At 35.3% G+C, this 14,968-nt stretch overlaps 2 protein-coding genes across 2 annotated transcripts; one reads left to right on the forward strand and one right to left on the reverse strand.

The window, feature by feature from the left end:
• The first annotated feature begins 227 nt into the window (after positions 1–227).
• LOC120627961 (putative tRNA pseudouridine synthase Pus10) lies at positions 228–11,220 on the forward strand. Its single transcript, XM_039896096.1, has 12 exons — positions 228–403; positions 762–1,066; positions 2,044–2,153; positions 2,685–2,824; positions 3,378–3,479; positions 5,900–6,021; positions 7,131–7,244; positions 7,719–7,821; positions 8,901–9,007; positions 9,453–9,546; positions 9,655–10,297; positions 11,022–11,220. Exons 1-12 carry the CDS (start codon positions 281–283, stop codon positions 11,195–11,197), a joined length of 2,139 nt encoding a protein of 712 aa, XP_039752030.1. The 5' UTR covers positions 228–280; the 3' UTR covers positions 11,198–11,220.
• A 581-nt stretch (positions 11,221–11,801) lies between these two features.
• On the reverse strand, positions 11,802–14,695 carry LOC120627963. The gene is made up of 7 exons (XM_039896101.1): positions 14,681–14,695; positions 14,468–14,609; positions 13,882–14,078; positions 13,602–13,765; positions 12,604–12,663; positions 12,035–12,129; positions 11,802–11,935 (listed from the first exon to the last, which is right to left on the reverse strand). The coding sequence occupies exons 1-7, from the start codon at positions 14,690–14,692 to the stop codon at positions 11,838–11,840; spliced, it is 768 nt and encodes a 255-aa protein (XP_039752035.1). The 5' UTR covers positions 14,693–14,695; the 3' UTR covers positions 11,802–11,837.
• Positions 14,696–14,968: the final 273 nt, after the last annotated feature.

The raw sequence follows: 14,968 nt of genomic DNA on the forward strand, positions 1-14,968 counted from the left end.
TTACGTGGTAACATTAATAACACTAAGTTTTCTTTGTAAATTAAATAGGGTGTTATAATAATATGAAACCATAATTCGAATAATTTCAAATTTTACAAAAATATTTATTTGAAACCTAATAATACAGAACAAATCTTACTTCTTCACATAAATATTAAACTCCATTTTACGGTCCATTTAAATTTTGACATTGACATTTGTGTGACTTTTATGAAACAAAGTTTTGGATTTCAACTTCAGAGTTTGGACACGCGTTTTCTGTTTACATTCTAAAACCAAAATGAATCCAAAAGCTGTTTATAAATATTGTAAACATTTAGGTTGTTGTGAGGCTTGCTGTCTTCGATACATGGGAATAAAAAATCCCAATGCCTATGAGAACGTCGCTAATTTTGTGCTTAAAGTTTGTATCAAGTTTCTTTTAGCTATCATTATTTTTATTTGTTCATGGGATAATACCTAGTCTAGATACAAATTATGTGAGAAATGTTTCAGTATTTATTTACCTTATTTTAATTGTGATTTTGCCGCCGTCGCGCTTTATAAAGTGACACACGTCTCTTTTGTTACTATAAATAATATCTATTTTCTGGATTCTTAGTTTCACTGCAAATGAAGTGTGAACTAAAATTATTATGTAATAAAAATTTAAAAACAAATCACCTGTATATTTATATAAGCTCATAATTATTAGTGTCCTATCAGTCTTAATTTTATTTCGCATCAAGGGATTTACTATGTATTTAACAACTTTCTTACAGTATCAAGATGAAGTTGACAAACCAATGAGGGTTATTGAACAAAGTCAAAATATAGCTTCAAAGATCACAGATACAAAAGAAAATTTATTTGATGTAAGCATAAGAGAAGACCTAAATAATTCCAATGGAAATTCTTTAGACATAAATGGTGCTGATAGGAAAATCAGCAATGGTGATAGTGATACTAATCCACCACCTAGTAAAAGAAGGAAGTTAGACATCTGTGTAAGTTGTCTCGGGGTACTTCAAGAGGATAACTGGATGGAGGGTTATGTTTTGGTAAAAGATATACTATTCAAAAAGAGGTAAGTCTGTGAGTATAAAATAGGAGAATCTTATTATATCTCTGCTTCTCCTATTATATTGAATCTAATTATTACTCTTTGAGAATAAGTTTTCAAACAGAAAGAGTTTGCAGGCCACTTTAAAGTTCTAGTGATTATTCATTCAATTATTTAGTAACCTTTTTTTTTGGGAAAGATGTAGTACTAATTCATATGTTAATAATCTATTATTATTAAAAACTCGTGATGAAAGAGTTTAAAAACAGAAAAGTTGTTATTCCAAGAAAAAAAACATTCCCAAGGAGAGGTACGCCAAAACCAAAGTTCAAGTTTTGAGTATTTTTTGCTGACCTCACATAACAAGAGAAAGGGCAACAAGAAGTGGTGCTTTAGAGCTTTTTTAATGGAATTCCTGTAACAATTTACAATGGCCGATTGGCGGAGTGTTTGTGTGACCAACATAAATGGTTCTTATCTGTATATTATAATTATTTAAGTATAACATTCATAAAAATATTCATCAGTCATCTTAGCACCCATAACACCAGCTTCAATAAGGCTGCCTTTGCATGTCTACATTGTTTACTGTATACACACAGAAGCCACTGAAAACTATAGGCATCAAGGGTGCAGTAGACATTATCAATTAAGGTAATGAATAAGACAATGAATTTAATTTTCCTTGGTTTCTTATTATCGTTATAAATAATTGACTGATGGTTCACCTGGTGGTAAGTGGGAAACCATCGCCTAAAAACAGAGCAACACTCCACAGGGCATGTGAAGAAACATCCATCCAACAGCAACCATGTCCTTCAGACCGGAACTCAGCAATATGGCTTGGCGTCAGCAATACTGCTTCGGCGTTAAATAAACATGGGGATAGTACTTCCCCACATGAGCGCTATCACGAAAAGCTCTACTTATTCTTCTACGGTTATTTGATGGTTAATTTATGTGCTTGTCTTGTAGTAATTGTCATCACCCATTTGTTTCAGGTATGAATGTGCTACTTTTGCGTGTGCACTGTCTGCGCCAATCACAACATTGCTACGTGAAAGAGCAATTACACTCCGCCTCGCTGATGAGTTTCCAGGATATGATGATAGTAATGCATTACATATTATTTTTAACTGAGGCTAGCAAAGCGTATGGTAACTGACCGATGGGAAAATTGAAATTCTGCACCAGTGAATAGTGTCGTTCAGTGGTTTATACAAGTTAAATAAGCATAATAAACTTCTATTAACTTTTATAACATGCTGACATATATATTAAGACTACATTAGACCCTTAAACAATAAAGCTATCATCCAATTACATTTGTAGTGCAGTACTGTAACCTCTCATCAGTGATAGTACAGAATTTGAAAATCGTAAAGTAAACTCAATAAATGGCTCTTAGAAAAATGTTACTTCGATTTAGATGCATGTATTATAATGAGATTGTCTTTTTTAAATTTTGAATGATTATATATATATATAAATGTTTAAATTTGTATTTCTCTGACTTAATTATTGTGACTTATTTTGTGATTCAACAATTCTTTTGATTATAATTCGTTTCCATTAAATATTAGATTAGCACTAGTTTTTATTATTAAAGTAAATCTTTAACTTTAATGTTAATTCTTGTCAGAAATTCTAACGGCTCTGAAAGAAGCATGGAAATGGTCATTTGGAGTGAAGCTGGCCACAGAAATCAACAAGACTCTAGACTCAGGTGCTATCTCACCACTGTTGATCACACTCAACTATGACTACGCTGATGATTTGCAGGTACTCCAAATAATATTTTTTCCACCCTCATCCTAAATTATATTAAAAATGCGAAAGTGTGTTTGTTTGTTTTTACTTTCTATCCATCCTCACCAATCAATTTTAATTTTGGAATAGAATTAATTGAAAAGACAGAAGGACGGTTCCCACGTTATTCGTAAAAACCGTATCAAAAGAGGATGTAGAACGCAAGCAACATTTAAGTTTTTCTGAAACTAATTTTATTAAACTAATTAAATTAATCGTTTACCCATTTACCGTTAATATTGGTAGGAAATTAAAATTAACATCATTCCTGCCTTATCGATGATAGATGAAAATTATATAAAAATCTTATTTTTCTAATTGAAAAATGGAATAATCTTACCAAATTAGTGTATTATTGAAGTTAGAACTAAATCAGACCGTTTGAAGAGGGTATCAAGTCCAAGGGTGTTTGTTACAAACATACAAACAAACGTACAGGTGAAGCTATTAAAAAGCTTGTAAAAAAGGAGTAAACTTCCATTTTAACTGTTCAAAGTTGATTGATAAAAAAAAATGTTATTTGCAGGAATTAGAGATTCTAAAACAAGTGTCACCGCAACTCTTTGAAGAGAGAAGCAAGCAAAAGAGACGATTTGTCACAGAATTCACACGTAGATCTGTCGAACAGGTAATTTTCTAATGTTTGGGCTAAAATATTAGTTAAAGTCAAAGTCAAAGTCAAATATATCTTTATTCAAATAGGCACATAGATGGCACTTTTGATGCGTTATTATATACAAAATGTGTACATAGCAGTGAGTAGTGATGGCGATAACTACAATCGTAAACTTAAAACTAAAGCTACGAGGGTTCCAATCGCGCCCTGGTCTAAGAAGAAGCCCACAACAAACTTAGCCGGGTGTTCTTTTTGTTATCACCATCTCACATTGTCATTAGGAAATATTTAAGAAGCAACCTGGTTAGAGCAATTGTTTACACCCAAGCTTTTTTATCGTTTACGTAATCCTTTATACTATAATAGGACTTTTCTATAAGCTTTCGCTTAATACAAACTTTGAACTTCTTTAGTGACATCCCCAAGATATCAACCGGTAATTTATTGTAAAATTGTATACAATTTCCTATAAATGAATTGCTTATTTTGTGTAGTCTAGTGTACTGCACTGCAAGTTTATTTTTGCTTCTAACGTTCAAATTATTGCAGTCACATTTTCTTTTAAATTTTGATATATTTTTGTGAACATACATTTTAAAAGTTAAAAGGTTAAACAGTAATTGCAACAAAATTAACATAACATTTTAGACTGACTTTAAGTCAAAGTCAAAGTCAAAGTCAAAAATATCTTTATTCAAGTAGGCCCACAGGTGGCACTTTTGATGCGTACATAAGAATTACACGGTAGTGAGATGATGGCGATAACCACATTCGTAAACTTAAAACTAAAGCTACGAGGGTTCCAAACGCGTCCCGGTCTAAGAAGAAGCCCACAACAAACTTAGCCGGGTGTTTTTTTTTTTTTTTTTTGTTATCGCCATCTCACAATGTCATTTTAAATTATTAGAAGAGCAACCTGGTTAGAGCAATAATTTACACCCAAGCTTTTTTATCGTTGACGTAGTCCTTTATACTATAATAGGACTTTTCTATAAGCTTACGTTTAATACAAACTTTGAACTTTTTAAGAGACATCTCCAAGATGTCAATTGGTAGTTTATTGTAAAATTGTATGCAATTTCCTTTAAACGAATTATGAATTTTATGTAACCTAGTATATTGCACTGTAAGTTTATTCTTACTTCTAATGTTTAAATTATTGCAGTCACATTTTTTCTTAAATTTAGAAATGTTTTTATGGACGTACATTAAATTTTCAAATATGTACTGACTATACACTGTCATTATTTTAAAATCTTTAAATTTATCTCTCAATGACTCTCTCGGACCCATTTTGTAGATAGAACGAACAGCCCTCTTCTGCAGCACGAAAATAGTGCTAATATCAGCAGCATTACCCCAAAGTAAAATTCCATATGACATAATGCTGTGAAAGTAACTAAAATATACCAGTCTAGCAGTTTCTACGTCGGTCATATGGCGTATCTTCTTTACCGCATAGGCAGCAGAACTAAGCCTGTTCGATAAATTATTTACATGAGGGCCCCATTGAAGTTTAGAAACTAACGTTATTCCTAGAAAAACTGTCGTATCCTCCAGTTTCAGTTCCTCATTATTAAAAAGACTATCAAGTGCGCGTCAATTCCGTGATCCGACTGGTTCATGTACGATTTGTTTCTTTATGCCATTGTGTTATGCACGTTCTCAACATACTTAGTCATGATTTTTTGATGTTATTTCATTCAAAAAAAAATTCACTTATGAAGCGTTTATACATAAAGCATGTAAACACTAATGTTAGGTGATTGTGATAACTGCATTCGTTAACTTAAAAATAAAGCTAGGAGGGTTCCAAACGCGCCCTGCTCTATGAAGAGTTCACAAAAAAACTTAGCCTGGTTATTAAACTACTTAGCAAATTTGAATTTGCAATTTTTTATAACAGGCCACTAGTGGACTAAAGTCCTCCCCCAAATGGGAGGGTTTTGGCCAGCAGTGGACTGGACTGGAGATGGTAGTAGGAGCCTCATGACCTCTGTAACTTTCGCAGACGATATGCAGATGACACTAATTTATCTATGTTTCTTGTTTATACCCACTTTTTGTTTATCTTATATTATTAAACGAGCAATTCTTGTATATATAATTGGAATCTCAGAGTCGTCTCTAACGATTTTCATGAGATTTAGTATGCAGGGGGTTTCGGTGGCGATAAATCGATTTAGCTAGGATTCATTTTTAGAAAATGTCATTTTATTCGTGTTTTCCGGTAATAACCGATTTGGTCGCACGGGTCGGCTAGTATAGATTAATAGGTTGTCTTACAAATACTATAAGTATATTGTGAAGCTACAGTAGGTATGGTATGCTTAATGTCAGAAATAACCACGGTGGCTTCTCGGGACGAGCTCTTACAAAAGGCTCTCCTACCAGCAGAGGTGTCCCATGTAATCCCCGACCCCCGGTCGCAGGCGTTGCAGAACGCGAGCTTGCAGTCGCTACGCGCGGCGGGCGGCGGGCTCGCGTGCGCGGGCGCGCGCGCCATGTGCGTCGGCGCCGTGTGCACGCACGCGCCCAACTACCTGGCCGGCAGGTGCGGACTACACCTATTACTTTTTCTTATTCCACTACGTTAGGTAACCCTCGACTGCAATCTCACGTGAGCGAGTGAGAGTATGGTAGTCTACGCGACATCGCACCGGAACACTAAACCGCTTAGCGGCACCTCTTTGTCCGTAGCGAAAACCTCCCACCAGACCAGACAAAATTCAGAAATTATAAATTCCCAAATTGCTCAAATAGGCACATAGACACTTTTGATGCGTACACAGTGCGTGTAAAATATATACATAGAAATGAGATGATGGCGATAACGACATTCGTAAACTTAAAAATATACCCTCGTTGTCCAAACGCGGTCTAAGAAATATTTCATTTATATATTACTAGCTTCTACCCGTGAGTACCTCTCTTCTCGTTCGTTAACAATTTCTTATCCTACGACGGGAACTATGTGAGTAATAGAAAGTACATGTCCTTTTCCATAGCATAGGTGATAAGCATACCAAATTTCAAAGCTGTCTGCCCGCGGCTTAGCTCGTAAACGATTTTCAATTTTCCTATGTTCTGTTGTATTTTATTAATTTTCAAGGTTGCCTATGTTCTTTTCCATGTCACGGGCTACATGCATGCCAAATTTCATCCAAATCCGTTGAGCCACTTTTGCGTGATAGAGTACCAAACATCCACACTTTCACATTTATAATATTAGCAGGATATTTCGCACACAACTCTTTCTTTAGGAAAACAAAATTACATATTTTTTCCCTATCATGTGAAACTCACGTAATAATGGCGGTTATTCATTACCCGGTTAGTAGACGCCGTTTTTTTATAGCAGATACATTAATTGGGCTTATGTATGAACCAGGTGTTGCCCGCGGTTTTTTGGTTTTCTCATGAATCCTGCGGGAACCGTACATTTTCCCGGGATTGAAAGCAGCCTATGTGTTAATCCAAGGTTTAATCTATCTCCATTCCAAAATTCAATTTAATTATTTCAGTATCAGTAGTTTTTGCGTGAAAGAGTAACAAATAGCCTTCCACCTTTACAAACTCTCGCATTTATAATATTCGTAGCATGGGGTTCAAATTTCCCTAAAAAAGGGGAAACTTATAAAATGTCATATTTTTATATCCAAGGTACATAAAATTAAGTCGCCACCTGCCGCAGTCGCCGTGGATACTGGAAGGGAAACGAGTTTTACCGTCCTCTGTCCAAGAGATCATATACAAACCCTTAGCGGATTTGTACAAGTAAGTTGAGCTCCCATTCACATTCTCTTCTACTCCTTTTGTACTTTCCGCCAAATTGGACCTTCTACCTTTTCGCTCTATTTTATTTTTATTTCTGTGAAATTAATCTGTGGTGTATAATAAATTCATATAATTCATTCATATTGCATGTATGTAAATACACGACTGGGCCACATTTTTTTCCACTACCAGTTTTAGTCTTGCAACACGCGTAAACCTCGTGATCATTAGCATAAGAATCTTTATTGATCAAGGAGTAAATGAACCATACAGAAAATATGGTGTAACCTATTTATAACGGAGTTTCTGTAAATAAATAGGTTACAAGGTGCACGGTAAAATTTGGAGCCAACAGGGAGGCTAGTCGTCATTTTTGCATACAAAAGCGACGTTTGGCAGCATAGATTGCAAGATTACGCCTGTCGCAAGCGTGTCGTGATATACGTAATCACCCCGAGGGTGTTGTGCCCGCAGCCTGGCCGCCGAGCAAGCGGACGGCCGATTGAAGCTCATCGCGGCCGGCCGCGAGGACGTGGACGTGCGCTGCCTGGGAGAGGGCAGGCCGTTCGCCATCGAGGTACGTGCACACGTCACACGTCCCACTACACACACACGACGTTGGTGCATTTACACAAACACAATTGGCATCACGAACACCAGTACGGTGGCCACCGACTATGCCTTTTTGTACATATATGATCTTTGTTACTTTATCAAGGTTTAAAACTTTATATAGTTATCCACTTTTAATTATCTATAAAAATTACATTTCTTCGTGAATGGGTTTCAGTTTATGAATTATTATTTGATTCCTCTTCAAGTTAGCTTTTGTATGCCATCTCACCAACATGGCTGGTATGAGCAAGCGACATTTGTCTCCCCAGGATGAGGATACAATTTTATCTTCCTCTACCAGCTGTATCAACTCTCCGAGCATTAGAGAAGTGCAAATAATATGTGTCATAATAAACAGGGTTAATCTTCTCCTATTCCCTGTGGTGGTGCTTTGGCAGTTGAACACCTTAATTTTAACCCTTGTCCGGAGAAAGAATAGAATATTTATTTAGCTAAACATGGGTAGTAACAACATAGAATATAATAATGATATAAATATTGTTACTAATGATTAAATATTAAAGATACATTCTTGTAATTATAGGAACATATAACGATAGTTACTTTGAAGTTGAGATATAATAATAATTACGACTAATTACCAACAATAAAATTCTAAATTCTGAATTTTCAATAATACATATTATAATATAATTAATTTAACGTTTAATTTCAGTCTAATAATAATGACTATAAAAAAGTTTTTAATTTGAAATAGTCGTTTACTTCATAATTAAATAATTTTAATAACAAAAAGCATTAAATAAATGATTTAGGAATTTTCTTATGTTTTGTCCGACAAATGATTGAAAGTCTCAGCCGCAGGTATCTCGATTTAATATTTTGACCTCTATTGAGATCTTTACTTTTCATTGGATATCATGGGGGGATATAATTTTAAGTCTCAGACTACGCTAGCCGTGCTGTTGGGACTAAGAACCTTGTTATAAGTGTGCTGACACGCACTTGTATGTAACCGTTCGTGACGCATAATCATGTACAACGCCGCGCTGTGGTCAATTTAATAAGAATTGTTTCCAGATAACGGATCCTACAAGACAGTTGACGCCGGAGGAGCTCGCAAGTGCGTGCGAACATATATCCAAGAGCGGAGAGGTCATAGTGAAACAAATTGTACCTATAACCAGGTATATCAACACAATTTAATTCAATAGGTCCCTTGCGACGTCGTTCGCCTATAAGTCAACTTTGAAAGATAAGATTAACAGATGCTGTCGCAGACTATTTTTTAGAACTTTTATAGCGGAACAACTTTGTCATACATGATTTTATCGAAACTTTAACCGCTCAGCACTCCAACGCACGCAGCGAAAGCTCTCAAAAGGAAAAATACCCGATTTTGTAACATTTTCCATTGATGCTATACTCCTATTCATTTTAGCGTGATGATAATATATAGCCTTCCGCGATAAATATTCTATCCAACACTAATGAAATAATTTTTCGAATCGGACCAGTAGTTCCTGAGATTGATTCAAGGAAACAAACAAACTCATCAGCTTTATATATTGGTATAAGATTTGAACATATCAGGTATATTTAATTTTTTATGACATCGTTGTCTTGTTTCAGGGAAGATCTAATTCAGTTGAAGAAAGGCGAGGAGACGAAAAGCAAAACGTATGAAGCGATTTGTATAAAACTGTCTCACTCCAAATATGATGACGTGAGTAAACCGTAACAATAACATCGCTTCAACTTTATAGTGACTTAATAAACTACAATACAAGAATGAATTTACCTTTTAAGATCAATATGTCATTATTATTTTTAGGTATCTCCAGACAGTCCTATAAAAGTTACTCCAGAAGACTTAGCACGGATCAATTCCTTCAGAAATACTGCTCGTAATACAAAAGATACCGAAAATAATATAGAAAATTCAAAATCAATATGCAATATATCTGGAGGTATAAAGGATACTACAGATAATCTTGACAATTGTGAATCTATGCACCAAGATGACAAAGACACAAGTGGAGTTCCTTTGAGAAGTCCAGATAATTTTGGAACTGTCAAGGAACCTAATAGTCAAGATGTTAAGGATGCTACAGATATTTTGGACAATTCTACTCCTTTGAAAGTCAAATTGGCTGATAATCCAGACAATCCTAATGATGACAAAAACAATGAAATAGATTTATCTGTGAATGTTCTAGAAATTAAAAATCGTGAAACGGACGCTGAAAGTGATATTGTTGACACACTAAAAAGTGACCAGAATGTTCTGGACTCTCCAGATAGTTCAAGAGATTTTCTGGACACATCTGTAGAGGTCCGAGAGTCAGAAAATCGGAATAACTGTGAAGATATCAGAATTATGATACAGCAGAAAACCCCCATAAGAGTGCTCCACAGGCGGCCCTTACTTACGAGGACCAGACATATACTCGAATTAAAAGCTGTAGAAGTTCCTGGTAAGATGTTTTTCTGTGTATTTTAAGCCGACGTTAATGAGAGAGTAGGTTCTCAATTTGAACTGTATCTTCTGTGATGTAACTTTGAGTTTATCGAATGATATTTTAATAAGTGTCTTCAAAATTATTTCTAAGAAATAAAGTGCAGATCCTCAGAGAATCAGATGACATAGATAACAGAAAATCAAACACAACCTGTTTACACAAATTATTACAGTTTATTTAGAACTAGGTTTATTTAGGATAATAATCCGCCTGAGGAATAAATTTGGTTATTCCTATGCAACAACTGTCATTACGTCAATATTATTCCTTAGATCATTTAGTATTAGCCATAAATATGCGGCGCTGGCTAATGACTTCATTTTAACATTTTTTACTTAATTCTAGACTCTAAAGTTCTAAATAAAAACCCTTTTTCCAAAACTGCAGTCTTAGTACAAGATTTACTCCCTGACAATCGAGGCGTCGTTTTTGCGCCAATATCTATACCGTCAAGGTAAAATGCCTTTCAAAGAGCCTTCTCTAATCTTGTTAGAAACACAAATTCCGTACTTAAATTTTTTATTTTACAAAAGTTCTGCTAAAAGCCTTTGCTAAATTAAAAAAAAGGCCAGGCAAAGTTGAGCCTTAAATCAATTACCATAAGGTTCATTTTACTCTGACGTTAGCTATTTCAATCCTCTCAAACGACTCCCCGAGTTCTAAGGGAACTGTTCCGCAGATCACCCGCAACTGTTCCGCATGTTCGTGCGCACGTCCGCCGGCACCTACGTCAAGGAGTGGGCGCACGGGGAGCTGGGCCGCTCGCGCCCCTCGCTGGGCGACGTGCTGGGCGCGAAGGTGGACATGCTCGCGCTCGACGTCACAGCCGTGCATTTACAATGGCCACCTCAATAATACATACTTTACTACTACATTTACTTGTCTTTTTTTTAATTAACATGCCTTAGAGCCTCCATAAAATTTCCATATGCACGTGTAGTGTACCAATACGCACTTGGTCAGCGAGGTGGACTACTGCCTAAACCCTTCTTATTCTAGAAGACCCGTGCCCTGTAGTGGGTCAGCAATGGATCGATGATGATGATGATTGTGTATTTATACTAATATTATAAAGGAAAAACTCACTCAATTAAGTTTACATGACGCGTTGTCAATGCTATGTGCATTGTAATGTGCATATCGGTCCATGTTTTTGTGTGTGTGCTATATTTTAAAACGTGTAATATGCATGTTGTTAGTGCTCTTAATAAATAAATAAATAAATTAAGCTAATAAGTTTGTTGGTTGGTTGAACTCGCCAATCACAGAAACTACTTGTTCCAATTGGAAAAATCCGTTGTGTTCAATAGGTCATTTAGAGGATTTAGGCTCAAGCTACGACAATAAGAGCGAAGCATAAGAGAAAACAACGAAAACTTTTGGACGAATGGTCCATCCAGTTTGGTTTAAATATACCTTTTTAATTTCAAATGTTTTGTTTCGTGAATAAAATGCTTCATTAGATTTCTACAAGTTAAAGCTTTATTGATCTAGTTTATAAAGTTTCCGTTTGATTAGTGCCAGTTGCGTTCACCGCCGTGTCATTACCACTTGCAGTGTCGGACACGTTGCCTTGTGAGGTTGCAGTTGTTACTGAAACAAGTCATTATTTAAAACCCCACGACCCGACGTACCTATAAACCAACTGTGCCCACTTGCCTAGATATATACTTTTTAGAAGACGTCGTATACCTTCAGCAAGCACAGTAGTGGAACTGGTAGTGGTCTCAGCGTTCTCGGTAACTTCTTTAGCAGAAGTACTATTCTTGGCTGTCACTGGCCAGGAGCTGTTCAAAGAGATAACAATTAATTTATAGAAGAGCTACTCGATATTCCAAAACTCCTTGTGTAATGTGCTCTTCCAGCGCCATATACAAGCTCAATTACTACTACGTACTTAGTTTCTTGTCATAATCTGTGTATAGGGATCGCGTAGGGAAAACCAAATCCCACTGTCAAATCATCACAAATGGCATTTTGATAAAGCTGCTACTATTATTTGGGAAATAGTCTAAAAGTTTACAATTCTCTAATAACTTCACTTCGTGCTCTAGTATCAAGTCATCCCAAACCACTGATATGTGCAAAGAGCAGCACAATGTATGGAGGTGTATATAATGGTCTGTGGTGACTCTTAACACCAGATTCTGTGTGATGACATATTTGATTAAAGAGACGTACCTACGGATTAACGATAATTTTACAGATTCGATTATCAAAAATGAACACCAATTACCTAACGTTAATCTGCGAATACTTACATATCGAGTACTGTTGTTGGTAAGACTCTGCCCGCTGCTGCTCTATTCTCTAAAATTTGCCTGCAACATATTTTACCTTAATTCTATGTTAAACTAATCTTCAGCAACGCTATTGTGAGCGCATTTTCTATGGGCAATCACCTGTTTCCTTTTGTATTTTATGTTCTGCGCAATAATCACACAGTATTATTTTATACGGTACTAGCTCTTCCCCACTATTTCATACGCGTTTGTTTTTATTTTAAAAGCGTCCTAGTCTCGGAACAGTTTATTTAAGATATTTAGGCGGTAGCAGCAGCTAGTAATAGACCATTACGCTGCGTAAGCAATATTAACTGGAGTCACTAAATGAAGTATACTAACTATAGGGGTTTGAAGGAGAACATAGGTTACGTCACTTTCAGTTTCTATCACTAATAACGAATAGTAACAGTTATATTGAGAAAACATCAGACTCTTAGTTGACTCAAATAAAGATATCTACCTTAATACGTAATCTGTAAAAACGTACAATTTATTTTTTAGCTCTACTGATATTTTTAAGGTTTTTATTCTTTTAAAAAAATTAAAATTCTCTAAGAAACTGTTTTGTTTTGGCTATTTTTTTTTTAACTGTTGATCCGTTTGAAAATATTGGAAATAAATAATCCTAATTGATTATGATATTTGCCTCCGGAGTAATATTGTTCTGTGTTTGCCACTAGCTGGCGTATAAGTCAAGAAGCGTGGAGTATATTATATATACTTACGACCAATCCAAATTATTATTTTAAAATAGCGGAAACTACACAGACGTCTGACGTAATACATCTACTTCCGTCAGAAAAAAAACTGGGTTACTCCTTGGTCGCACCTAAAGAAGTTTTACTTCAAAAAGTCGTAGAACAAATGTTGTTAGTTTTAATGATCCGCTAAAGGCCGAGAGCTTTCTGGTATTTTTATTCAACACTGTATACAGATTACTAACAATATAGATTTATATAATAAAGAGAACCTACTTAAGCAGATTTACGCTGATGCTCGCGCTGGGCAGCTTTGCTTCGACAGGGTTAGAGACTACGATGATATCGTTCATTTCTAATTTTCCGTCAATATTAATGGGTGATACATCTGCGTAGTACTCTCCAGAATCTACCTCGTAGTGGAAATCGTTAGGGTGGTCCTATATAAATTGCAAAGACACGTATATTAGTTATGAGACCGTTGTTATTGTACCAAACTTTTGTACCAACCTTATTTCTGTTAATTTAGTTAAGCTTAATTTAAAGTACATCTTACCTTAATTAAACTAGGAAAAGCTTTAAATGATTCAGAAAAGCTTATGAACCCTCTGTTGGTTTTTATGGCACGACGGAATGCGTGTCTTACTGGCGCGGCTCCTTCGCTATCTCGAATAAGTGTAAGCAGACGGATGACGGAATCATAATCCCAGTCCTTAGAGTCCGCATATCCAGGAGGCGCTTTTTCTACTTTTACTATTGCATAATATTACGATAAAATGATTATAGAGAATATTATATTATGCCTATCGAATGACAAGAAGTATTGTGCCTAGATTTGAAAACTGTATAAATCTTATTTTCATCCAAATAAAAAGAAAGAGAATATATAGGTTGGTTTGATTGCATCTCACGTATCAACAGAGCTTCCAATCAATGTGATATCTAACAAAGAGTCCTGTCTCATGTCCATCTCGTTTAGCACTGGGACCTAACATTATTTCTAACACTAAGTTTATCTACTAATAGATCAACTGGATAGGTTTTCTTACAAAAGAAACCATCTATTTTTTACATCCCACAACCAAAAATTATTATTCAAAATAAAGGCCATCACTAGTTTACTAAAATGAAGGCTGGAAAACCTGTGATTTTCATTGATTGACTCAGGAGATCATCAAAAAAATGTTTCTTTTGATACTCCACGACGCGGTCAAGCCAACCAGCGCGTCGCACGCTAATTGAGCACATCATCCACGGCACTAAAAACCCAATTAAAGCTGATTTCTGCAAAAAAAAAACAGTGTACATCGACTATTTGGATAATAATAATAACAAGGCTTTATTTCTATACTTACGAACGTATACATGGTTTTAATAATGAATTAAGGAATGAAATTCTGAACAAAACAATTTCTTTTTGGACCGCTTTCAATTACATAGGCCATTAACAATGTAATTAGCATATTTAATTATAGCTTGTTATTGTAAATAATCTCAACTTCATTTTTAGTAAGAAGATCGAATTCTTACTGAAACATTATATTTTTATTGTTATTAACTATATTCCATTTTATTATTACTGTGCAGTTTAAATTAAATTAAATTACCACATCAATTTGTTAAATTAGACACATCAATTTGTA

This window comes from Pararge aegeria, chromosome 12, assembly GCF_905163445.1.
Source record: "Pararge aegeria chromosome 12, ilParAegt1.1, whole genome shotgun sequence".
NCBI classification, from domain to species: Eukaryota; Metazoa; Arthropoda; class Insecta; order Lepidoptera; family Nymphalidae; genus Pararge; species Pararge aegeria.

Excerpts from the sequence above, each read along its gene's own strand:
- LOC120627961 (XM_039896096.1), top strand. The coding sequence starts at position 281 with ATGAATCCAAAAGCTGTTTATAAATATTGTAAACATTTAGGTTGTTGT. Across the intron at positions 9,008-9,452 it reads CAAATTGTACCTATAACCAG|GGAAGATCTAATTCAGTTGA; the intron begins GTATATCAACAC and ends GTCTTGTTTCAG. Across the intron at positions 9,547-9,654 it reads CTCACTCCAAATATGATGAC|GTATCTCCAGACAGTCCTAT; the intron begins GTGAGTAAACCG and ends TATTATTTTTAG.
- LOC120627963 (XM_039896101.1), bottom strand. Across the intron at positions 12,664-13,601 it reads ATCAGCGTAAATCTGCTTAA|GCAAATTTTAGAGAATAGAG; the intron begins GTAGGTTCTCTT and ends AATATGTTGCAG. Across the intron at positions 11,936-12,034 it reads CACTACTGTGCTTGCTGAAG|TAACAACTGCAACCTCACAA; the intron begins GTATACGACGTC and ends GACTTGTTTCAG.